We start from the raw sequence: 26,303 nt of genomic DNA on the forward strand, positions 1-26,303 counted from the left end.
ACGATTCTCATAGTGACTGAGTGGGTATGAAAAACGTGGAATACACCATTTAGTGATCGTTTTTTTATGATGTGAGTTTAGTGACACCTACTGGCATCAATCTTTGATGAATGTATCTGTGATACTCTTTTGTGTCCTCACCACTTGTTTGTATTTTGTGAAACCCAATAAAACGTTTTGATGAAAAAAAACAAAAAAAAACAAACAAAAATCAATAATCTGACACTTTCTTTAACTATTTGCTTTCCATTTTAATGCATGTTTATCAACGGTACATCTAAACTTCAAAAACAAAAAGAAAAACGTTCATTTTTCAATCAGAATCATCGCTACTATCGAAAAACAAAGAAATTAAGTCCTGCTGCTCCTCTTGTATGTTGAGATTCGTAGAAGAACTGTTGCGAGAGGGACTTGAAGGTGGAAACCAGGCCTTGCTGTTCTTGCGATCCGTACCACAATACAAGGGCTTGCTATCCCATATGAGCAGATCGCTGTCTTCAGGATAGCCCTCTGTTTTGGAAACGCTGTCCCTACCCTCATCCCTATTTTCTTCATTTGCAATCTGCTTTACTGTTTTCTGGGGAATAAGCATAGTACATTTCCGGCTATTTTTTTTCTGAGCTTTTCTCAGCGGCACCGGAGTGACAGGTAATGAAGATTCACATCTCTCAGCACAAAGCGTAAAACAATTTTCCGTCTGTCTGACGGAGTTATCCCGTTTGTGAGTGACAGGTTCATTTTTAGATTTATCCTGTGAATTACCAGCCACCGCTCTGGGAATAACTTGAGTAGTATTTTTAATAGAAAAGCCTCTTCTGTTCTTGGAATTTTCCCTACGCTTATTTGCGTTTCCTTTCTTTTTCTTACACCTGAAGGCAGTTAATCTGTTTTCTTTCCCATTGTGTTGCTCTGTGCGTTGGTGGAGATGGTCCTGCTCTACTGGGACGCAGTGATCGTTGTGATCAAATTGCTGCAGGCAGCGTACGTCCGTGGTGTCGCCTTTACTGAAATGTACTCTTCGGCCACCAGCGTTTGATCCCAGATGGTTCTCTGGAGATTCTAAAGCAACGCCGGAGCTCTCTGTGCTGCCGAGAGATTTGGCACCGCTACGCGTTGTTACACCTCTTAATCCGGTTAGACAAAGATTTTTTCTGTGTTGTGAAGGAAATCCATTGCTAATTCCATCACATGTGTTCTGAACCCTGCTATGTGAGAGATTCGAGACATCTAGACAAGTCCCCGTTGTTCTGAACTGTGATGAGATATGTTCTTCGGCAGGCAGGTTGTGAGCGCTGGTGGGAGACGTCTGCGTCGTATTTTCTTTCAAGTGTTGCGCAGGCTTAGAAACGTAATTAAGGTTGTGAATCTGGCTGAGGATTTTATCTTCTGATGACTTTATGGAGTCTGACAAGCGTGTTAATTTTTCTGACAGCTCCAGGTGCTTTTCACACTGCTGTGACTTCATCGCATCCACGCTCGTCGCCAGCAGCTGTACGTTTGATTTCAGATCTGTCAGCTCTGCATCTTTCTGCGAAAAAACACACCGGTTAGGGCTAAACAGGAACACAAACATTGAAGCGCTTGTGTTCGGGTCTAAAGAGTCTATCAGGAAATTAAAAGACAAGCTGTCATATACTGAGTAAGAGAAATACCAACATCTCAACTTCAGCTCATTTACACTGAGTTAGGTAGAATGGTGATATAGCAAATTCCTTCAGTTGCTGTGGCGTGCGGTATTAATTGGGGTTTTATGATTGTAAAATGTAGCTTTTTCCAGGTAGCAGGATCAAGGAATGATAAAGCTGAGTAAACACAATGGGGTTAGTTTACTAAAGGCAAATAAACTCTGCATTTACTCAACCTACTGAAGAAGTCCAAAAGGCGGACGTAACGCATATAGGACAGAACCTATTGCCAATGACGTCATGCTTACGGACACCGGAGTCTGTATAGAGCAGTGGTCTCCAAATTACAGCCTAGGGGCCGGATGTGGCACTTTGCTTGCCTTTACCTGGCCTTTGGGGCATTATTCAGTCTCCACCACCCCTCTCTGCCAATCCCTTCACTGGCTTCCCATTGCCCAACAAATAAAATTCAAAACATTAACAATAACATAAAAAAAGCCATTTACAACTCTGCCCCGAGCTACATCACCAATCTTGTCTCCAAATATCACCCAAACTGTCCTATCCGCTCCTCCCAAGACCTCCTGCTCCCTTGTTTCCTCCTCCTATGATCATCTCCAGGACTTCTCCAGAGCCTCTCCCATCTTCTGGAACTCCCTACCCCAATCTGCCTGGCTATCTCCAACTCTGTCCACTTTTAGGCAATCCCTGAAAACTTGTCTCTTCAGGGAAGACTTTTCTGCCTTCAGCTAATAAACACATCTTCTATTTCTACCATCAGTTCATCCCTCACAGTTATTACCTTTTGTTCCACCAGCCCCTCCCTATTAGATTGTAAGCTCCAAGGAGCGGGGCCCTCTTAACCCTCTTGTGTTGAATTGTATTGTTGCTGTATTGTCTTCCTTTATATTGTAAAGTGCTGCATTATATAAGGCCTGTATAATAATAATCCTGTATAATAATTATTCCATTCACTGATTCCAAAAATGGGGCACTTTAACTTTCACTGACACCAACAATGGGGCAAATTCTTGGGTCGGTCAATGCACTTACCTCACCTGGCTTCCCCGACTCTCCTCCATGGGCATCACGAGCGGGCATCTCCTCCCCCTGCTCAATGGCATCGGTCTCCTCCCTCCTCCTCGGCGGCCAATCAGAATGTTTCTTCTTTCAGCCAATTGGGAAACGCGTTTCACACCCGAGCTTCCTGATTAGCGGAGAGGCGATTCAGTGTTAGAATAGCGAATATTCATTCGCTATTCTAACACACCTGGATGGGCTCTGAGCGCAATGCTCTGCATCCGGGGCCCACTCTATTTTGAAGCCTATTAGAGCCTCTGACTCTCATCAGGTCCATCAAAACAAAAAAAAAAAACCCTGCCACTGTAATTCATGCGCCCGGCATCCTGAAAGGGGCCGGCGCATGAACAGAGGGTGGTAGCGTTGATGGAAAGGGGAGGCGGCGCCCGTGCACCCTTAATGGAGGGGCCGCCCCTGGATCGGATCACTCGGTGGACTGTCTTTGCAAGACACTTTTATTATTGGATTACTTTGGATTTTTCTCTTATTGGACTTATTGATTTTAGATCTTTGTGTTGGACTTTATACGATTTCACTACGTGGGATTTATACAGAATACTTTATTAATCCCAAAGGGAAATTGTGAAATTGTTACAACACAGCCACACTCAACAAAGACAACGCAAGATCACAACAAAGAACAGAATAAGATACAAGGACACAACAAATTAGCAATAACAGCCATTAGCACCAAATAAAACAAATTAACCCCCCTGGCGGTATTCCCGAGTCTGGCTCGGGGTGGATTTTTAATACCAAAAGCGGTAACCCCGAGCCAGACTCGGGATCGCAATGCAGGATCCATATAGAGGTTACTTACCTTGTCCCCTGGATCCTGTGATGTCTCCCTGCTGTGATCTGCGAGCCGCCATGTCTCGCTCGATTCACAGTGCCGAGCTCTGTTCCCTGCGAGCGTTGCGACGCACGGGGACGAACTTCGGCGCCAAATTCAAAAAGTAAAACACAGTATAGATACAGTATACTGTAATCTTACAGATTACAGTACTGTATCAAATAATTACACATCCCCTTTGTCTCTAGTGGTTTGTCCAGTGTCCTGCATGCACTTTTATATTATAAAAACTATTCTTTCTGCCGGGAAACTGGAGATTGTCCATAGCAACCAAAAAATGTCCGTTTATGTCAAAAGTGCTTTTTAGACCAGCTAGAAAACAGAGATAGTAAATTAGAATCACTTGCAGAGCTGAGCGATAGTGATTTGTGGGGAACTCCGTCATCAAACACTGAAAGTAACGACAGCGACAATTCTGCAACTGAGCAAATTTCAGTGTTTTTGATTTGATTACATTATTGAATAATTTTTGTTATTATTATATTATTATTTGTTATAATTATTTATAGTTATTTATTACATTATAATTTTTGATTTCGTTTTTCAAACTTTATCATACCCGGGATGTCTACTAGACTCTTGTTTGGACAGATTTAAATGAGTTACTCCTAAGAATTACAGGCCTACAATATAAAACGCCAAATTTCTGTGCAAAATAATTGTACCGCTTTCAGCATCAAAAATCTGAAATAATCATACCGCCAGGGAGGTTAAAGCTACACTCTAATAAACCATCCATACATTTATTATGATTGTATGACATTCATAATCTGCTATGTTGTAAGGTTTGATGGGATTATTGTTATTGTGTACACATTAGTATTCTGTTTTAAGGGTAGAACTTCACTGCTTTGGACGTTATTTAAATGATGATATAGCAAATTCCCTCATATACTGTGGTGTGCGGTATTAATTAGGTTTTAGGATTGTAAAAAGTTGCTTTTTACAGGTAGTAGGATCAAGGAATGATAAAAGTGAAAAAGCAGTGCAGCGCATAAACATACAATGACGAAATAAAATAAAATAAAATAAAATATTAGATGATAAAAAAGTCCATAATGTTCACATTCAAAAAACACCATCAAGTGTCCAAATAAGTGCTTCTATGGATGATACACAAGGTGATCGTGTGACAACCTCCACCAGCAGTAATCCTAGCCGGTCACCTCAAAGCGTGGACCCCTGAGTAAATCAGACAGGTCACACAGACAGTCCCCTCACAAGGGTATGATAGTTGGTCACTGGAAGTGATGAACGCTGGAGATGAGTGCATACTAAAAGTATGAGATCTCTTGTATTCTGACCATAGGCTCACTCATACATAGAATGAAAGCAGTAGAATATAGTGCTCTCTGTTTGGTATAAAAGAATTTAATAAAGATAAAAAGGTTTACACTTATGCCCCGTACACACGGTCGGATTTTCCGACAGAAAAAGTGTGATAGGACCTTGTTGTCAGAAATTCCGACCGTGTGTGGGCTCCATCACACATTTTCCATCGGATTTTCCGACACACAAAGCTTGAGAGCAGGCTATAAAATTTTCCGACAACAAAATCCGTTGTCGGAATTTCCGATCGTGTGTACACAAATCCGACGCACAAAGAATAAATAAGGAGATGAATGCTATTGGCTGCTGCCCCGTTTATAGTCCCGACGTACGTGTTTTACGTCACAGAGCTCAGAATGATCGGATTTTCCGATAGCTTTGTGTGACCGTGTGTGTGCAAGACAAGTTTGAGCCAACATCCGTCGGAAAAAATCCTAGGATTTTGTTGTCGGAATGTCCGATCAATGTCCGACCGTGTGTGCGGGGCAATACAAATATAGCACTGTACCTCAGTGCAAGGTGATAAGGCAAGTAGTAAGAACATTCCATGAGGATCAACGATAAGACACGGATGACGTCACGCTAGTCACGTGGTTCCATATGCGTTGCGTCCCAGGGGGCGGGACTTCACCAGCGGTCCGAGTGAACCGGAGCCTATGGTCAGAATACAAGGGATCTCATATTTTTAGTATGCACTCATCTCCAGCGTTCATCACTTCCAGTGACCAACTATCATAAACTTGTGAAGGAACTGTCTGTGTGACCTGTCTGATTTACTCAGGGGTCCACGCTTTGAGGTGAGTGGCTAGGATTACTGCTGGTGAGTGCAACTGCAAACCACACAGTCTATTTGCTTTTAACGAATCAACCCCAATGTTTTAATTTTGCCGCAATTTTACCACGGTGCGTTCTTCACACTCTTCTTCATGACTCAAAACCGCATCAAAAACGCAAATTTATAAAGCATTTTTGCCGCGTTTTCAATGCATTTCAATGGGAAGGTGTGTTCTTAGTGCTTTTTTTTTAAACTGAACAAAAATGCAGCAAGCAGGATTTTTTACACCGAAACAGTAGCGCAACAGACTAGTGTAAAGACATACATAGAATTTAAAGGGATGCATTTTGCTTGAGCTTTTCTTGCGCTTTTTTAAACGCAAAAGCGCTTCAAAAACTGCTCAGTGTGAAAGCAGCCTAAAAAAAGAGCTCCAAGGAGCTGTAAACGGCCATGTTTCCGTACACAGTGGTTCCGGGAACGCTTCCTGCACCTAATAACAAAGAGGGTGAGAAAAAGGTAAGACTGGGAAACAGGTTTAGGTCTGTTGTATGTTTAGTGGAGAACAGTTATAATAATATACGCTATTATGTCGTGTATAGCTTATTATTGAAACAGAAATGGTAAGCTTTTCAGTTTCTTTTTTTTATTTTTTATGTACATATGTAAGCACAAACTTTACTTTTACATTAACTTACCAAAATAATTTTAATTATGTACATATGTAAGCACAAACTTTTTTTCGTTTTACATTAACTTACCAAAAGAATTTTATTTTCTAAGTCCAACAACGCTTGTCTGCAACTGCATTTAGTTGACACCATTTTCTGCATTGACTCGTGGTAAAAAGCGATATTTTCCTGCACTAGAGTAAAACAAAAAAAAAATTTTTCAAGATCTGAGGTTTCAAATCTACAGCACATTATTATTTTAAAGTGTTTTGGTTCTGTTACTAACAACCAAAAATCTCCCTAGACTGCACATGAAAATACCTGATTGCATAGACCTTTAAAACACATATAGCAATGTAAGAGAGGTGTGCGTCTAAAAGAACAACTGGGGGCAAAGCACAAAATGTAGAAATCAAAGCAGAGCTAAAGTGTCCATACTTACTGTCCTTTGACAGCGCCAGCATCTCCTTCCTAGTGCTGTTTTTTGGTCCTTTTCATTGGTTGGCGGGGGTGTGTGACGTCACTCCTGCGCATGTGCAGGAGGGTGTCATTCTGTGCAGAAGGAGACTGGTCCGGCAGGTGCGCAGCTTAGTTTACAGTGCTGGAGGAGACGGCGAGCAGAGCAGGCAGGTAGGGGTATTTTATTGCAAAAAAAAAACAGTGCATGTGTCTTCTGCAACAAAGGCCTGCCTGCTCGCAGTCTTTTACAATGGGACTTTAGTTCTGCTCTATACTGGTATTAAACCGAAAAAACAAAAATATATTATTTGCAGTTTACCAATCCTTAAACATGGTGCCTGCATTAGTTTTCTTTTTTTTAGGCTATTTTTTATTTGTTTTGGCCTGATGAGCTTCCTGTCTTAAGCAGAGTATACATGTAAAGTCTTTATTCATTCAACCAGCGGGTGGAATTAAAAAAAACCTAACAGATTCCTGCATCAACACAAGTGATGTTGATGCGGGGATCTCTCCTGCTGTATTATTGTATTCTGACAGAGGGACTCCGGGTTGGGTTGCCACTTTTTTAGATGAGTAAAAAAAAACAAAAAAAACGCTGTACTGAACTTTTTCAAACTGCGGTGTGCAAAGAGGTCTAATACCGCTTTAGGCATCTAAATTCAGACAAAATTTTGTCATGCGGTAACAAACACTAGCAAACTAGTATACAGGCAAAACTGTGGGAAGCAATAGGGTTGATTTACTAAAACTGAGTGCAAAATCTGGTGCAGCTGTGTATGGTAGCCAACCCGCTTTTAACTTCAGCTTGTTCAATTAAGCTTTGACAATAAAACCTGGAAGTTGATTGGTTTCTATGCAGAGCTGCACCAGATTTTGCACTCTCCAGTTTTAGTAAATCATCCCCAATGCCTCTTATGACAAAAAATTAAAAAAACACTGTCAGGTGGGAAAATATAATGTCTGGCTTTGTTTTTATATATAATTTTGTTTTAACTTTACAATGTTATAAACTGGTGTTTTATACTTTTTTATTATTAGTGCACAATCTTGGTTTTACAACTAAACAATAAATACAGACTGCATCCTGGCAACTCAAATCACTTTCATTTTCTTTTAAAAACATTCAACTTTGCCTTAATGTTTGCTGGCAGCCCGTGTATAATTGATCATGGCTTCCTTCACACCTGTGAATATTTTCTGGAGTTAAACGCATGTGAATGTGTACACAAAGTACGTGAGTTCTCTGTCATTATCATCAGCAGCACTGCCTTCTATCTATACATAATAATCTGGTGCATTTGCATACGTCCTACATGTAGAGATACTTTTTACCACATATAAAATGCAAGGAAGTCACACACCACAAACGTTTTGTGGCTTCCCATTCACAAAAACTTCTGCATTAAAAAACAAGCTTGAAAGTACATTAAAAACGAATGAAAAGATTGGTTAATTTCTGAATTGTGAAAGTGTCAGACGGTCCTGTCTCTCTACTAGGAAGCAGGAAGGGGTATGTTACCCGTGTGACTCATTCAGCAGTCTGTGTAGTCTGATCCTTCCCGCTATTCACATCTTTTCCACAGACCTGTTGCAGAAAAAGTCTAGCTCAAAGCCCCTCAGCCAAAAACATTCTTTTTTTTATAGACCTACAAATGCTCAAATATGTTAAAAAAAGTATATATATATATATATATATATATATATATATATATATATATATATATATATATATATATATATATATATAAATATATATACACACGCACAGTATCTCACAAAAGTGAGTACACCCCTTACATTTTTGTAAATATTTTATTCTATCTTTTCATGTGACAACACTGAAGAAATGACACTTTGCTACAATGTAAAGTAGTGAGTGTACAGCTTGTATAACAGTGTAAATTTGCTGTCCCCTCAAAATAACTCAACACACAGCCATTAATGTCTAAACCGCTGGCAACAAAAGTGAGTACACCCCTAAGTGAAAATGTCCAAATTGGGCCCAAAGTGTCAATATTTTGTGTGGCCACCATTATTTTCCAGCACTGCCTTAACCCTCTTGGGCATGAAGTTCACCAGAGCTTCACAGGTTGCCACTGGAGTCCTCTTCTACTCCTCCATGATGACATCACAGAGCTGGTGGATGTTAGAGACCTTGCGCTCCTCCACCTTCCGTTTGAGGAAGCCCCACAGATCCTCAATAGGGTTTAGGTCTGGAGACATGCTTGGCCAGTCCATCGCCTTTACCCTCAGTTTCTTTAGCAGGGCAGTGGTCATCTTGGAGGTGTGTTTGGGGTCGTTATCATGTTGGAATACTGCCCTGCGGCCCAGTCTCTGAAGGGAGGGGATCATGCTCTGCTTCAGTATGTCACAGTACATGTTGGCATTCATGGTTCCCTCAATGATCTGTAGCTCCCCAGTGCCGGCAGCACTCATGCAGCCCCAGACCATGACACTCCCACCACCATGCTTGACTGTAGGCAAGACACACTTGTCTTTGTACTTCTCACCTGGTTCCCACCACACACGCCTGACACCATCTGAACCAAATAAGTTTATCTTGGTCTCATCAGACCACAAGACATGGTTCCAGTAATCCATATCCTTAGTCTGCTTGTCTTCAGCAAACTGTTTGCGGGCTTTCTTGTGCATCATCTTTAGAAGAGGCTTTCTTCTGGGATGACAGCTAGGCAGACCAATTTGATGCAGAGTGTGGCGTATGGTCTGAGCACTGACCCCCCACCCCTTCAACCTCTGCAGCAATGCTGGCAGCACTCATACGTCTATTTCCCACAGACAACCGCTGGATATGACGCTGAGCACGTGCACTCAACTACTTTGGTCGACCATGGCGAGGCCTGTTCTGAGTGGAACCTGTCCTGTTAAACCGCTGTATGGTCTTGGCCACAGTGTTGCAGCTCAGTTTCAGGGTCTTGGCAATCTTCTTATAGCCTGGGCCATCTTTATGTAGAGCAACAATTCTTTTTTTCAGATCCTCAGAGAGCACTTTGCCTTGAGGGGCCATGTTGAACTTCCAGTGACCAGTATGAGAGAGTGAGAGCGATAACACCAAATTTAACACACCTGCTCCTCATTCACACCTGAGACCTTGAAACACTAACGAGTCACATGACACCGGGGAGGAAAAATGGAAAATTGGGCCCAATTTGGACAATTTTCACCTAGGGGTGTACACACTTTTGTTGCTAGTGGTTAAGGCATTAATGGCTGTGTGTTGAGTTATTTTGAGGGGACAGCAAATTTACACTGTTATACAAGCTGTACACTCACTACTTTACATTGTAGCAAAGTGTCATTTCTTCAGTGTTAAGTGATAGTGTCCTTCGCGCTGCTGTGAGATAAAAGGAGTGTGGTGACAACCACAAAAATAATAATGTCAGAAACGTGAACTAACTGTGATGATATCTACTGAAGACTGCAGCAAAATCAAAAGTGTTCACATTACACTCTAATAACCATGAAAATAAAGGGATTCCGCGCATCAAATCTATCACATAATAAATAGAATGGCTAACATATAATGTAAAACTAGTGCATAAATGTGCAAAGAAAATGTGAAGCAGCTTCATCACCCAGGACGTGTCTAGCTGAGCTGTTCAGGTATCCAAAAAGAAAAACCTGTTTTAGCTGCTTATAACGTGCTCCATCGGCAGACAGACCTGATCACGGATTCCAAGTTATTTAGTAAGAGTGGGGCCTAGGTGGGAAAACCCCCCCTTATTTTGTCAACAGGTAACTGTCATATTGAGAAGATAATTCAGCCATCACTAGACGCTCAACTTTGACAAACCAGCACGTTATAACGCACAACATCAATTAAAAGAAATCCATTGATGCCTGAATTTACTTCTCTTAAGGTGAGAGTTCTGAGAGCCCGTTTAGACCGGCAGTCTTTATATGAAGATCACTACCATCACTATCACCATATATGTATTTTTCCATGCGTCTGATCCCAGCTGATGCAATTCAACATTTATGAACTTTTTCACTCACCTTTATTTATTAGAATTGAGTTACCAATTCACTTGGACTTTTCTGTGTAAACCACATTTTCTTTGCACATTTATGCACTAGTTTTACATTATATGTTAGCCATTCTATTTATTATGTGTAGATTTGATGCGTGGAATCCCTTTATTTTCATTTGTTCAGTGTTGTCACATGAAAAGATAGAATAAAATATTTACAAAAATGTGAGGGGTGTACTCACTTTTGTGAGATACTGTATATTTATGTATATATATATATATATATATATATTTATTTCTACTTGTATCTCACAAATAAACTCATGGCTGACCTAGTGATCACATTGTCGTAAACCACTCTGACTGGTTCCCAGTCATCAGTGAGGACCTGAGCTGTCACAGCCAGGGTTGAGAGTCATCAGCAGCACAAAATGTTCCCCTCTGACTCCTAAAGAGGGAGCATAGACCCAGCATGGTGCATTATGCTGGGGAATGTTAACAGATTGCGGGTCAGAAAAGTTCAATGAAAAAAAAAATATATTCCCTTTAATAGAAATGAATTTATAGTAACGGAAACACAAAAACGTACAGTAAAACCTTGGTTTGAGAGCGTTTTGCAAGACAAGCAACATTTTTAAATACATTTTGACTTGCTATACAATCGATGTCTTGATATACAAGTAGCGTCACATCACAACTGAGTATAAAAGAGAAGAGAGGCACCTCTAAGTGTAGCAATATGGGTACACTTAAAGAAGGTACAACATTTAGCAACTTACATGGTTGATGATTAAAACAGGCACATGTAGCCTCCCTGACGGTATTCCCGAGTGTGGCTCGGGGTTAAATTTCAGCACCATTAGCGGTAACCCCGAGCCACACTCGGGATTACATCTCAGGATCCTGGTGCGGTATACTTACCTTGTCCCCAGGATCCTGCGATGTCCCCCCATGGTGTCTGCAGGCTCTGTCCTTCGCCCGATACCTCTGTGTGCCAGGCTCCGTTCCCTGCGAGCGTCGCGATGCACGGGGGCGGAGCCCGGCGGCAAATTAAAAAAATGTAAAAATCATAACACATACAATATTGTAATCTTACAGATTACAGTACTGTATGAAATTATTTCACATCCCTTTTGTCCCCAGTGCTTTGTCCAATGCCCTGCATGCATTTTTATATTATATATACTGTTCTTTCTGCCTGGAAACTGGAGATTGTCCATAGCAACCAAAAAGTGTCCCTTTATGTCAAAAGTGGCTTTGGACCAGCTAGAAAACAGTGATAGTAAATTAGAACACTTGCAGAATTGAGCGATAGTGAATCGTGGGGGAAATGTATTTTATTATTATTATATTATTTTTTTTTAAATAATTTATATTTATTTGTTATATTATAAGTTATGATTTTGTGTTTCAAACTTAATCATACCCGGGATATCTACTAGACTCTTGGTGGACAGATCTAAGTGTGTTATTCCTAAGAATTACAGGCCTACAATATAAAACGCCAAATTTCTATGCAAAATAATTGTAACGCTTTGAGACGCAAAAATCTGAAATAATCATACCGCCAGGGAGGTTAAATATTCAAGCATCTGGGTAAAGTTGTCCACATAGACCATCCTCCGCACCACCATCAACGTCATCCCTTCCACGCTGGAATCCACGAGCGGTTCAAGCCTCGCTTTCAGATCGCTCTACTGCAGGGAAGTCTTCCCGGTCACAATTACAGACTGACAGCGGAGGATGGTTTATGTGGACAGCTTTACCCCGGATGCCTGCATACTTAGATGTGCCTGTTTTATTCATCAATCATGTGAGTTGATGTAACCATATTGCTACACTTAGAGGCGCCTCTCTTCTCTTTTATATTCTGGAGCTCCTAAAGGATTTTGCTTCTAATCCCCCTGTGGAGGCTTCCATTTGTGGATGGACATTTTAGGGTTACACAACCTGGTCACGTTGCTATAATCTTTTTATATGGACTATAAACTGAAGGACCTATGAATAAATGGTTGCGGAACGAATCATTTGAGTTTTCTATTATTTCTTATGGGGAAATTTGCTTTGATATACAAGTGCTTTGGATTACAAGTATGCTTCCGGAACGAATTATGCTCGCAATACAAGGTTTTACAGTACACTAGTTATACAACTCCCACTACATGGTATGTTACCCCGGGCATTACACTGCTACAGGTCCACGCTGCCCTACTCTTTTTACACTCTCTTTCAACTGACTGCAGATCTTTGGTGCCCTCTGCTGGATCACAAAGACAAAGCATCACTAATAATGCAGCACACTCACAGGCCTTAGAAGTTGCATCCATAGAATCCAAAAGCGACTTGCACTTTAAGTTTGTGTTTTCTTCCACGTGGCTGAGAGACATTTTCAACTGACAAAACAACGTGTAAAAATAACTATAGTTATACTGAAATAGCTCATGGGTATATACAATGATGCACAGCTCATATTTTGCTTACCTCCTGTATAGTTTCATGAATCTGGAAGATCAGCTGGTTTAATTGCTCGCTGGTTAAAAGAAATGGTATGCTGGTAAATTTGTATGTTGCTTTTTTCTATCATTGTTTTTCACTTACAAAAGGGCAACGTGACTCCAGTTTTTCACAGTCATCTGTAAAAGGAAAAAAAACGACATTCTGGATAATCCATAGAGGTAAACCTATGGAGGGGCAACCTACCTCTCATATTTTTCTTTGGCCTTTTTCTTTCTTTCTTCAAATTGCTCAATAATGCTTTTGTTATTTGCTTTTCCAAACGCCTGAAATGGGCCCCTTTCTTTGCCATCAGTACAGCACAGAGGAGGCTTAGACTGGTATTTCTGAAGCATGCTTGGTTCACTCTGAAATAGGAAGAAAGAAAAAAACAAAACAAAGAGAACAACAACATAGATGTATAAAACGTTATAGTAGATCCCCAGACAAAAAAAAATTAAAAAATTAAAGTATAACTAAAGGCAAAACTTTTTTTTTAGTTTTGGATGGAGTGGCGAGGTATTAGAACCCCTGTCAGTTTTTATTGCTGTCTGTGTCCCCGTTAGGGAGAGTCTCCCTCTCTATTTGTCCTGTTTACCGTTATCATTGAAAGTGTAAAAAAGAAAAAAATCACAAATTTTTGGGTTGTTCCCAGAAAAGTAATAGAGGAGAAATCTTCCAATGGGGACACTAGTTCTGGTGACCTGGTGGGGTCCCTTAATTTGCAGGGATTTCCTCTCACTTCCTGTTTGGCTACGGGACAGGAAGTGAAGGGAAATCTCAGAAATTAGATGGTTTTGGACCCGATCCAAAATGAAAATCTTTAAAAGGTAAAATACAACAAGCGGCTTTTGCTACAATTTCCACTGTAAATCCAGAGCTGCCCCCCACAGTACTTTTCCCCCCCCCCACCAATAGATATCCTCAAACAGCCAGGATCATTCAACTCACTCACTGTGCTGTCATGGACCCGCCCCCCCGCCTGTGACTGGACAATGAAGGAGAAGCAGTGCAGTGATGAGCTCATCCCTCTGTCACCCTCCTCCTATCAGCATGCTTCTCGTCAGTGCATGAATGGATTGGCTGTTTCTGCTGCTTCTTCCTCTCCCACTCTAAGCTCTTCTGCACAGCAGCCAAAGCCAGACAAATTTGGTTACTTATATTGTTTTTTTTGTAAATGTAATGATGTATTAATGAGCACTAATGTGGTCACTGTGCTGCTTCTTCCTTTTACCACTTTGCTGCACAGCGGCTGCAACACGCTGATACCTGAAGTGAAATCCAGGTACTTATTATGCTTATATTGTATAAAATAAAAAAAAAAAAACATTTAACAACTTCAGCATTAGAGCAATTTTTTACCATTTTTTCGCATACTTGTAAAAAAAAATATCAGCATTTTATGCTATAAAATGACTGAAACTCCCCAGAATATTAGATATTTTCTGAATACAGAGTGTGTGCGGGGCAATAGGGGATACACTTATTTATTTTTGTTTATAATACATTTTATCTTTTTTTTTATTATTAACTTTATTGCTATCACAAATATCATGTGAATGCATTGGACAGGTGACAGGTACACTTTATAGAAACACAGGGGGTCTATTTGATCCCAGTGTCCCTCCTGCCCTGCAAAGCATCCAACCAAGCACAGATTGTTAGAGGATTCCCTGACTGTATCAGGCGGACAATGACAGCTTGGAAACCAGAAGGGACAAAATCATTGTTGTTTCTGACTTCATTCAGTGCAGAGGAGATCAAGGAATGGATTTTCCCCGGTCTCCTCCCACTAGGGATCCTGAAGCCATTTGATGTGGTCCCTGGCTCCTGGCAAGAGTGGGAGAGCCTGGGAACCATACGGGGGGGAAGGGCGTACCCACTCGCACTGTAAAAGTGATCAGGTGCCTATACAGCTGCCTGATCACTTTTACTGTACAGCCGGGAGCCAGCTGAGGAAAACGAGCACAAAGCTGATGACTTCTTTTGCTTGTCATCAGCTTGTGCTTAACCCCTCACTCTTTGGGCGTACTACACATGTCCAAGTCCATTCTTTGGACGTACTATAGATGTCCAAGTTCATTCTTTGGACATACTACACATGTCTAAGTTCATCCTTTGGACGTACTACATATGTCCAAGTTCATTCTTTGGACGTACTACACATGTCTAAGTTCATCCTTTGGACATACTACACATGTCTAAGTTCATTCTTTGGACGTACTACACATGTCTAAGTTCATCCTTTGGACGTACTACACATGTCCAAGTTCTATCTTTGGACATACTACATATGTCTAAGTTGAACTGGTTAACGATGTATTAAAAATACCAAGTTTCAGTAAAGCAGTAGTAAACACCACTTGGTCGGTTGTACCTAGCTTATAATAAAGCTTACCTGTAGGTACAGTGAATATCTCCTAAATGTGAACTGTTTAAGAAATAGTCACAGCTTTAGCAGCCGGTGACGCCACCGGCCACATGAGCACTGTGCTTTCAATGGACAGCATGCCATCTATTGAGAGAGCTGTGCCAGGGCTGTGACTCCCGCGCATGCATCATGGCTCGACCATTCAAATGGCCAGAACCCGCGACGAAGACTGGGTGAAGATGGAATCCCTGTCAGCGGGGACAGGTTGCCGCTGGAGAGATCTATTTTTTAGGTAAGTCTTTTATAATGTGCCAGTATGCTGTGCATACTGGCACATTATGTCATTATCTGCCAGGAGTTTGCATGTTCTCCCTGTGCCTGCATAGGTTTCCTCTGGGTACTCTGGTTTCCTCCCACACTCCAAAGACTTGCTGGGAGGTTAATTGGATCCTGTTCAAATTGGCCCTTGTATGTGTATGAATGAATGTGAGATAGGAACCTTAGATTGTAAACAATATATATGTAAAGTGCTGTGTAAATTTATGACGCTATATTGCTATATAAGTACGTGTAATAATAATAATAATAATTCTCTTGCAGAGAACTTTTTTTTTCTTTTAATTTTAACTACCACTTTAATTTTTGTCTTTTATATCTAGAGTCTAGAGTTCAGCTTTAGTATTCACACCGACTTTCACCACTTACCTAAACCTAGAGGTGTCAGAAATGTGTGTTACTGATTTTCAATAAATGAAAGCATTAATTTGTAAAAGAGTTTTCGGTTGTATGCTCAGCCGTACTGTGTGCCTGTAATTCCAACTGAAAACTCCAGATGGCACAATGTGGTTGAATATCCGGTAACGTACACAATTTAAATACTTTTGTCTTCAAATGAAAATGTAAAGTGGTAAATGTGGCGAGCGATGATATTTGTAAATATTTCATGAATGTAAACATATAAATATTTATTATTTGAAAGAAAAGATCACTCAAATGTCAATCAAAGCAATTGTCATATGAACACAAGAATGGTGAATGAAAAAGAGCAAACTCCATCAAGCCTCTCTTAAATGAACATTTCCAAAACAACAAGCAACTATAAAGGCCAAACACTTGGATAAATTGGGGTTTTATTTGGTGCTTATGCTCACTACATTAAATTCCCAGAAACATATATAAAAAATATTTCTATATTCAGTGGTTGTGAACCCTTCCATATACCCAGTGAAGTGACTGGCCTCAGGTGATACACATTCTCCTACATAAGTTGTACCTGTTTATCTGCAGTCTTCTCTTCTTTTCATGCATTCAAAGTCCAGAATTTTAAAGCTTGTCTGAGAACTCAGAAGAAAGGGGGAAGAGAGCTCAGATTACACTCTGCAGAGCTCAGTGGGGAGAGCTCTGAGAGCTGATTGGAGGGAAGGGACAACCACCCCCCCCCCCCAACCACACAGCAACAGAGCTGAGGCTGACAATCACAGGCGCTGTGCTGGAGCTCCTCCTCTGTCACCTTTTTTTTCCTCTTGGTGTCAGGAAAACTTGTCAGGATTGATTCATGCTGATAGCAGAGGAAGGAAGCAGCAGACAAAAAAGACACTTAGGGGTTGATTTACTAAAGGCAAATAGACTGTGCACTTTGCAGAGTGCAGTTGCTCCAGAGCTTAGTAAATGAGATAAGGCTTGACTTTGCAAAGAGTACCCAATCCTGTGCGAGGAAAATTAAAAAAAACAGCATTTTTTGCTTGCACATGATTGGATGATGGAAGTCAACAGAGCTTCTGCTCATTTACTAAGCTCTGGAGCAACTGCTCTTGCAGAGGGCAACTGCACTTTGCAAAGTGCAGTCTTTTTCCCTTTAGTAAATCAACCCCTTAGTGCTCTGGATTGAGACAAGTACACACTATAGAGGGATATGCTTTTTTCAGATTTCATGTCTGAGGTTTACAACCACTTTAACCTCTTCCGGACCGCCGCACGACGATGTACGTCCTAACTTTGAAGGGGGATATCGTTGTTATGGCAGCAGCTAACTGCCATAACCCCCGGTATCCTCTTCTTCAGCGGGCGGTCCGGTTTCCGATAAGAGTGGTCCCTGCGGCGCTCTGGTGCCCTCCGCCGCTTGCCGGAGCCGTCGGCAGCAGCGGTGGCAACCGGATCTTGCTGGGCATGGAGATGAGTGAGGGGAAGATGGCCCCCACCCATCTCCATAACAATGCAGGGCGGAAGCGACGTCAAAACTTCATTTCCGCCCATAGCTCTTAAAGGGCCATTTTTTTAAAAAAAAATTTTTTTAAATGACAAATTTTTAAATTGCATTTTAGTGTAAATATGAGATCTGAGGTCTTTTTGACCCCAGATCTCATATTTAAGAGGTCCTGTCATGCTTTTTTTTCTATTACAAGGGATGTTTACATTCCTTGTAATAGGAATAAAAGTGACACAATTTTTTTTTTAAAACAGTGTAAAAATAAAAAATAAAAGGTAAAATAAATAAGAAAAAAAAAAAAACGCTTTAAACGCGCCTCGTCCCGCCGAGCTCAGAAGCAGAAGCGAACGCATACATGACTAGCGCCCATATATGAAAACGGTGTTCAAACCACACATGTGAGGTATCGCCGCAATCGATAGAGCGAGAGCAATAACTCTAGCCCTAGACCTCCTCTGTAACTTAAAACATGCAACCTGTAGAATTTTTTTAAATGTCGCCTATGGAGATTTTTAAGGGTAAAAGTTTGTCGCCATTCCACGAGTGGGCGCAATTTTGAAGCGTGACATGTTGGGTATCAATTTACTCATCGTAACATTATCTTTCACAATATAAAAAAAATATTGGGCTAACTTTACTGTTGTCTTATTTTTTAATTCAAAAAAATGTTTTCTTTTTCCAAAAAAAGTGCGCTTGTAAGACCGCCACGCAAATACGGTGTCACAGAAAGTATTGCAACGAGCGCCATTTTATCCTCTAGGGTGTTAGAAAAAAAAATGTATAATGTTTGGGGGTTCTAAGTAATTTTTTAGCAAAAAAAAACCCTGTTTAACTTGTAAACAACAAATCTCAGAAAGAGGCTCGGTCCTTAAGTGGTTAAACAAAATCTAAAAACATTCCTAGATCCATTTCTTTCCATGAAGATATACGATAAAATATTGACATAGTACAATCCCTCTCCTTACAGAGATTCATCAGGTGGGTATTAACCCCTCTTACATAATACATAATAATTAGTCCAGAGATCACATTCATTAATTCATCGCAGATATCTCCTTTCTCATTTGCATTTCACAAGTCCGGCTTCGTCAGGAGTACAAGGAGAGGAAAATCCTTTCATTAAAAGAAAATAGATGTATGAAGGTTTTTACATTTTAAAAAAAATAAATATTAAAATAATTTTTTATATGTTTCTGGTCATTTTCTGTAGTAAGCATAAGCACCTGAAATAACACAATTTTGCCAAGTGTATGTTTATGTAACTCTTCCAAAACAAGGTACAGAAAGAGGATCAAACAAGCGCTTAAAAAGGAAAGCAGGAGGTGTACTACAATGAGCTCTTGCTGCTTGAAAGTCACAAAATGTGCAATTATAAGGCCATGAGGCCGACTCCTCCATATACACTCACCGGCCACTTTATTAGGTACACCTTGCTGGTAGCGGGTTGGACCCCCTTTTGCCTTAATTCTTCGTGGCATAGATTCAGCAAGGTGTTGGAAACGTTCCTCAGAGATTTTGCTCCATAGTGACATGATAGCATCACACAGTTGCTGCAGATTTGTCGCCTGCACATCCACGATGGGTATCTCCCATTCCACCACATCCTGAAGGTGCTCTGTTGGATGAGATGTGGTGACTGTGGAGGCCATTGGAGTACAGGGACCTCATTGTCCAGTGGTGAGATGATTGGAGCTTTGTGACATGGTGCATTATCCTGCTGGAAGGAGCCATCAGAAGATGGGGACACTGTAGTCATAAAGGGATGGACATGGTCAGCAACAATACTCAGGTAGGTCGTGGTGTATAAACGATGCTCAATTGGTTCTAAGGGGCCCAAAGTGTGCCAAGAAAATATCCCCCACGCCATTACACCCCCCACCAGCCTGAACCGGTGGTACAAGGCAGGATGGATCCATGCGCCAAATTCTGACCCGACCATCTGAATGTTGCAGCTGAAATCGAGACTCATCACACCAGGAAACGTTTTTCCAATCTTCTATTGTCCAAATTTGGTGATCCTGTGCGAATTGTAGCCTCAGTTTCCTGTTCTTAGCTGACAGGAGTGGCACCCGGAGTGGTCTTCTGCTGCTGTAGCCCATCTGCTTCAAGGTTCGATGTGTTGTGCATTCAGAGATGGTATTCTGTATACCTTGGGTGTAACGAGTGGTTATTTGAGTTACTGCTGCCTTTCTATCACCTCGAACGTATGCCCATTCTCCTCTGACATCAACAAGGCATTTTCCTTCACACAACTGCCGATCACTGGATATTTTCTCTAAACCCGAGAGATGGTTGTGTGAAAATCCCAGGAGATCAGCAGTTTTTGAAATACTCAGACCAGCCCGTCTGGCACCAACAACCATGCCACGTTCAAAGTCACTTAAATCCCCTTTCTTCCCCATTTCACTCTGTATATTTGTACAAGAGTGATGTAAATTAAGTGGTTTTCTATGATTTCATAGAGTTGTTTTCTTTCATAGAGTGGTTTTCTATGATTTCTCAGAGTTGTCTGCACAGATTTAAATCCATACGATACAAACAGGATATACCAGCTGGGTTTTATCAAATATGCGTGGGAGATGAAGGGTATCATTTACTAAAAGAGGATGGGCATCTGCAGTGGGGTCAAGTATTTTATACTTACTCCATTGATTGTTCCCACCGAAGGCAGTGGGGCCAGTGGCCATGCACAGGTCTGATAAGGAAGTTGTCATATCACATCTGCAGTAGCTTCAATTGTCAGGATTTTTTTTTAGCAACAAATAAAACTCAGACCTGTCCTTTGGGCTGCTTTCATATGAGCGTTTAGCTCTGGTGCGAATCCCAGCGGCAGGTATCTACTTATTCCTGCTACTAGGTTTGGCAACTGCGAGAGGAGAGCTGCTGTGCGAACAGTCACGAATAGCTGCAGCTGCCTGTCATTACAGTGTACGGGCTCAGTGGCTGCAGCTATTCGAGGCTGTTCGCACAGCCAGTAATTACCTGCGGTGATCGCAGCTGGACCCACTTTGGGGTTGATTTACTAAAGGCAAAAAGACTGTGCACTCTGCAAGTTGCTCCAGAGCTTAGTAAATGAGGTAAAGCTTCACTTTGCAAAGAGTACTTAATCACGTGCAAGGAAAATAAAAAAAAATAACAGCATTTTTGCTCGCACATGATTGGATGATTGAAGTCAGCAGAACTTCTGCTCATTTACTAGACATGTGCACTGCCGAAAAATTGGTTCGTTTTCGATTCATTCGTTTTTTGTTTTTTTCGGAAATTCTAAAATTTGGAAATTCAAAAATTCGGAAACTCAAAAATTCGAAAATAAGAAAGAAAATTCAAAATAAAGAAAATTGTAAATAATAACAAACTAATAATAACTAACTATTAAATGATAGGTGTTGGACTCTCCTTTCAAATTTGGCTGTTAGTGAACATAACGAATACGAATTTATCCAAAGTTACAAATTATCTGAAATAACGAATGCTGCATCTAAAAAGATGGAATGGAACAAATTAATAATAATAAAACGTTTTTATTATTATTATTTATTATTATTATTAATTCCCTACATTCCATTCGCTAAGATACGGCATTCATTATTTCGGATAATTCGTAACTTCGGATGAATTTGCATTCAATACATTCACTAACAGCCAAATTTGAAAGGAAATTTCAATACCTATAATTTAATAGTTAGTGATAGTTAAGTTATCATTAGTTCGTTTATTATTTCAGATTTTCGAATTTTCGGATTTTTGTTCTTTTGAATTTTCATTCTTATTTTCAGATTTCCGAATTTTCAAATTTCCGAATTTTTGGAAATACAGAATTTCTAAAATTTAGAATTTCCGAATTTCGAAATCTGAAAATTAGAAAATTCAGAAATTTGGATATTTCCGAATCAACGAATTTGTCGAAATTCGTTAAAAAATGAATTCGGAACTAAATGAATTGCACATGTCTACCATTTACTAAGCTCTGGAGCAACAATCTTTTTTGCCTTTAGTAAATCAACCCCTTTTGTGCATCCAGTCACAATCAACGCAGGGGCTGCAGCCCCTGAGCGGCGACCTGCGGTGATTGTGACTGGATGCACACAACCTCCTCACAGCTGTCAAACCCAGTAGCGGGACTCATTAGATACCTGCTGCTGGGATTCACACCATGGCTAAATGCCCATGTAAATGAAGCCTAAAATTTAAAATAAACCTGGGTTCACATTTTTAATCGCACAGGAATGTGCAACTCATTGCTGTGCAATTTACATGCAATTCAGTGCAGTGTGATTTGTGCCTATTCATTTTGAATGGGCTCAAATTGCACCGCATCACACCAAAGTGGGGCATGCACTATTTTTGAAAATGCACTGCAACCCGGAAGGCATGGTAGTTTTTAAGATTGCACCGATACTTTTTTTTTACCTTAATGCTTTCAGTTAAGTACTCGCCGATACCGAGTACCGATACCTTTGCAGTACGATTTTGAGCAACTACAAAATGAATGGGCTTAAATCGCACTGCAAAGACTCGCTTGCGATTTGAACAGCGCACCAAAATCAGTATGACAAGCGTTGGTTCACACGGGAGTGGTGCGGGAAACCACATGTGTTTTGGATAGGAATCGCACCACATTCCAGTTCAAATGGCATGCGATTCTTTGCAGTGTGATTTCAGCCCATTAATTGTGTATTCAAGGTTCAAATCGCACCACAAATGGTATCGGTTTCGGGTATTGAAGCATTTTCACAAGTACTTATGAAAATACTCGGTATAGGTACTGATACCAGTATCGGTGCAACCCTAGTGTACATTTTATAATATGCGATCCGGTGCAGGCAAACACTGCATTTGCGACCTGTGTTTAGGGTGTCGGTAACATTGCACTGACACCCACTGCAGATCGCAGGGGCAGCACAATCTGAACGCGGTGCAGAAAACACGCACGGATCGCAGTGCATTCTAATGTGAGCTGGGGATTTAGTAGTTGTTATCAGCTGAAGCAGGCGGCTCCTTCGCCTCACAGATGAGGTTAGTGTTATCGCAGTACTATGCCCACCAGCTTGTACGATTGACTTACCTCCTGCGAGTTTGGGTTTGAGTTCTTCTGATAATTTGCCTGTGATTTATAATCCATGGATCCTGGCTGGGAGCTCTCAGGGCAGAACTGCGAACTGAACAGGAACTGTGAATCTGTCAGGCTGGAATGGTCAGTGGAAGCGGCACTGCGATTTGAAGACTTATAAGCTCTGCAATGACATGCGTTATTACGTCTTACTATGAAGCGTTCGCCAGGCATCATCAACAAGCAAAAAAAAGATCTCAGACACATGATAAAAGATAGCCGAGAAGAAATGATGCTTGGTTTAGGACAGCTAAAATAAATCTTATTGGTTTCTATAAAATACTACAGGGCAAGAAATACAATTTAAAAAGCAATTCCAGAAATGAACATGATAGCAGCTGCTCTATGAAAATGATATGCGTTTAACCTACAGAAAATACCATGGCATCATCACAAATCATCCTTATTATTCAGTTTTAGACATGTGCGGTTTGTTTTCATTCCGAATTGAAATTCAGACAAGTTTTTGGTTACCATAGTAACGAATAGAAACAAATTAAAATTTCAGATGAAATTTGAATAGTTTTCTAAATTTGAATTTCCAAAGAGAATAAAAAAATAAATAAAATAGAAAATAAAGGAATGGAATAGAAAAGAATAGAATATAATGTAATAGAGTAAAGGCTCATTTACACTTGCTTCAGCTTTAACACACATTAAAGCGCCTACCGCTTCAACGTGCTTTTATGAGGTGTTTTTAATGCTTCGCTGGTGCTTCAATGAAGCTTTAGTGATGCTTCCTTGAGGATTCAATGATGCTTTTTTGAAGCTTTGTTGAAGCTTGACAGATGCCCTGTGTGTGTGTGGATATCTCATACCTACAATTTTTCCAAAACAAAGCCTCTCAAAAGCTTTAGGTGCTTCAAGCGAGCTTTGCCATGGAGTTCTATGGAGGCTTTGAAGACGCTTTGAAGCACCACTAAAGCTACATGGGGTATCATTTTTTTAAGCAAAGCCGAAGCAAAGCAAACGCAAAGGACTGTAAGCTAACCGTTTTATTAGGTGACAGGAGCTTTGACTGGCACTCAGAGAGCTTTAACAAAGCGTGCCCATAGGCCATGTTGTGAAGCAAGTGTAAACTAGTCCTAAGGCTAGTTTACCCTCAAGTGCCCTGTAGGCAAGTGGGTAAATCGCCTACTCTACCGCTTCAACGTGCTTTTATGATGTTAGTATATAAAATAGAATCACGCTAATTGTTCACATAAAAAATAAATGTAAATGTGTAATTATGAGCAAAAAAAGTCCATAAAACAGTCCACCAATCATTGAGAAAGTGAATCTTGACTATTGCTGTTGTTAAATTCCACCATCCACCACCTCGTGCAACAGTCCCGCCACCAACAGTTAAATTAACTGCTTACCAGCTGCAGTTCATCCCTCATTACAAGGGATCACTCAGCGCCTATTGGCTTAAAACCCAGACTGGTCCTATTAAGTGACGTCCCGGGCACAGGAGAGCCAAACAACCAGGAGCAAGGCCCAGGCTGGGTTTTGAGCCATAGGCGCTGAGTGATCCCTTGTAATATGGGATCAACTGAAGCTGGTAAGCAGTTAATTTAACTGTTGGTAATCGGCTCTCCTCGCCACACACTCCGATTACCGGCATCTCCGTGCTTTTCATGTGACCGGCTGTGATTGGACACAGCAGAACACATGGTTAAAGACCGGCAGTCGCGGCTATTTACAGGGATCGAAGTCGCTAGGACGCGGCGCGGCAGTGTGTGAGGCGGGTGCGCGAGAGCGGCCGTTCTGGGACTCCGTCATATGACGTTGTCCCAGAACGAGAGCCGCACCGCCCCGCCGTCATTTGATGGTGGGCAGGTGGCAACTAGTTGATGTGTGTTGAAGCCAAAGCTAGTGTAAATGAGCTCTGAAACAGAACAGAATACAACATAAAAGAATAGAAAAAAAAGAACAGAATAAAATGGAATAGAGAATAAAGGAATAGAAAAGAAAACAATAGAATAGAAAATAAAAGAATAGAATATAATAGAGTAAAACAGAACAGAAAACAACATAAGGGAATAGAAAAAAAAAATAATAGAAAATAAAGGGGTAGAATGGAAAATTTAAGAATAGAATAGAATACAGTAAAAAAGAACAAAATATAAAAGAAAATAAAAGAACAGAATTTAATAGAGTGAAATAGAAAAGAATATAACAGAATAGAAAATAAAAAAATAGAATATAATAGAGTAAAGCAGAACAGAATAAAACATAAAGGAATGGAAAAAAGTAGTATAGAAAATAAAGGGATATAATAAAAAAAATTAGGAATAGAATAGAAAATAATACAGTAAAACAGAACAAAATAGAATAGAAAATAAAAGAACGTAATAGAATGGAAAAGAGAATAAAGGAATAGAATAGAAAATAATAGAAAACAAAAGAATATAATAGCGTATAACAGAACAGAATACTGTACTGTACAAAGAATAATAAAAAAAAAAAATAGAATAGAAAATAAAGGGGTACAATGGAAAATAAAAAAAATAGAAAAGAATACAGTAAAACAGAACAAAATAGAATAGAAAATAAAAGAACAGAATAAAATAGAATATAAAATAAAGGAATAGAATAGAAAATAGAATAGAATAAAATAGAATATAACCATCTTCTGATATTCAAATTTCATGAGCGATTCCAGAATCGTGGCAAAAGGCAGGAAACACATTTGCGATGCCATTATTTTTTAATGGCACCCCAAACGCGGTGCAATTTTGCTGTGGTTGTCGAGCGACAAAGCGCACTACCATTGCAGAAAAAAAAAAAATGCATCCGCAAACGTTCCTGGCTCTGTGCTAAGATTTGGTGCATGAGCTTCTTTGAAGCGTTTTTGCAGCGGAGGGGGGCCCAAATATGCTCCATTAAAAAAACTATGAAAGAAGCTTAAAACAAAACAAAAAAACTTGCTGCACTACGCTCAAGTGTGAATTGAGCCTATAACTAAATCGAAATTTCACGTCAACATGAACGCTGCACACAACTTCTGGAGAAGTCCTTTTTTTGTCTAAATGCTGACTTAGCCGCTAATCTTTGTTTATGTTCTTTTCGGCTTATGGTTAAAAACCGACAAGTTAAAATCCTTTATTGTAATATTTTTTTCCTGCAAATTAAACTTCATGCAGTAGCTGCTAGGAAATAAATTATATTCTAAATACAGAAAACCGCTCACCCTGCTCCTGGAGGAATGCTGAACATGTCTTTGATGTTCCAAACATTGAGATTCATTTTTAGACTCTGTAGTAAAAAAAAATGACACAAAGAAAAACTGTAAATATATAGTTATACATTGTATCCGCTCATTAGTATAATGGTAATGAGAAGAGTAGGATATTCTATACT

The 26,303-nt window shown here is 40.2% G+C and overlaps 1 protein-coding gene across 1 annotated transcript; it reads right to left on the reverse strand.

Moving 5' to 3' along the window:
• Positions 1-226: 226 nt before the first annotated feature.
• Positions 227-26,303, reverse strand: IHO1 (interactor of HORMAD1 1). The gene is made up of 7 exons (XM_073591784.1): positions 26,134-26,303; positions 22,914-23,082; positions 13,479-13,639; positions 13,260-13,308; positions 13,084-13,171; positions 6,421-6,524; positions 227-1,528 (listed from the first exon to the last, which is right to left on the reverse strand). Exons 1-7 carry the CDS (start codon positions 26,187-26,189, stop codon positions 314-316), a joined length of 1,842 nt encoding a protein of 613 aa, XP_073447885.1. The 5' UTR covers positions 26,190-26,303; the 3' UTR covers positions 227-313.

This window comes from Aquarana catesbeiana, linkage group LG07 (genome assembly GCF_042186555.1).
Source record: "Aquarana catesbeiana isolate 2022-GZ linkage group LG07, ASM4218655v1, whole genome shotgun sequence".
Lineage (NCBI taxonomy): Eukaryota > Metazoa > Chordata > Amphibia > Anura > Ranidae > Aquarana > Aquarana catesbeiana.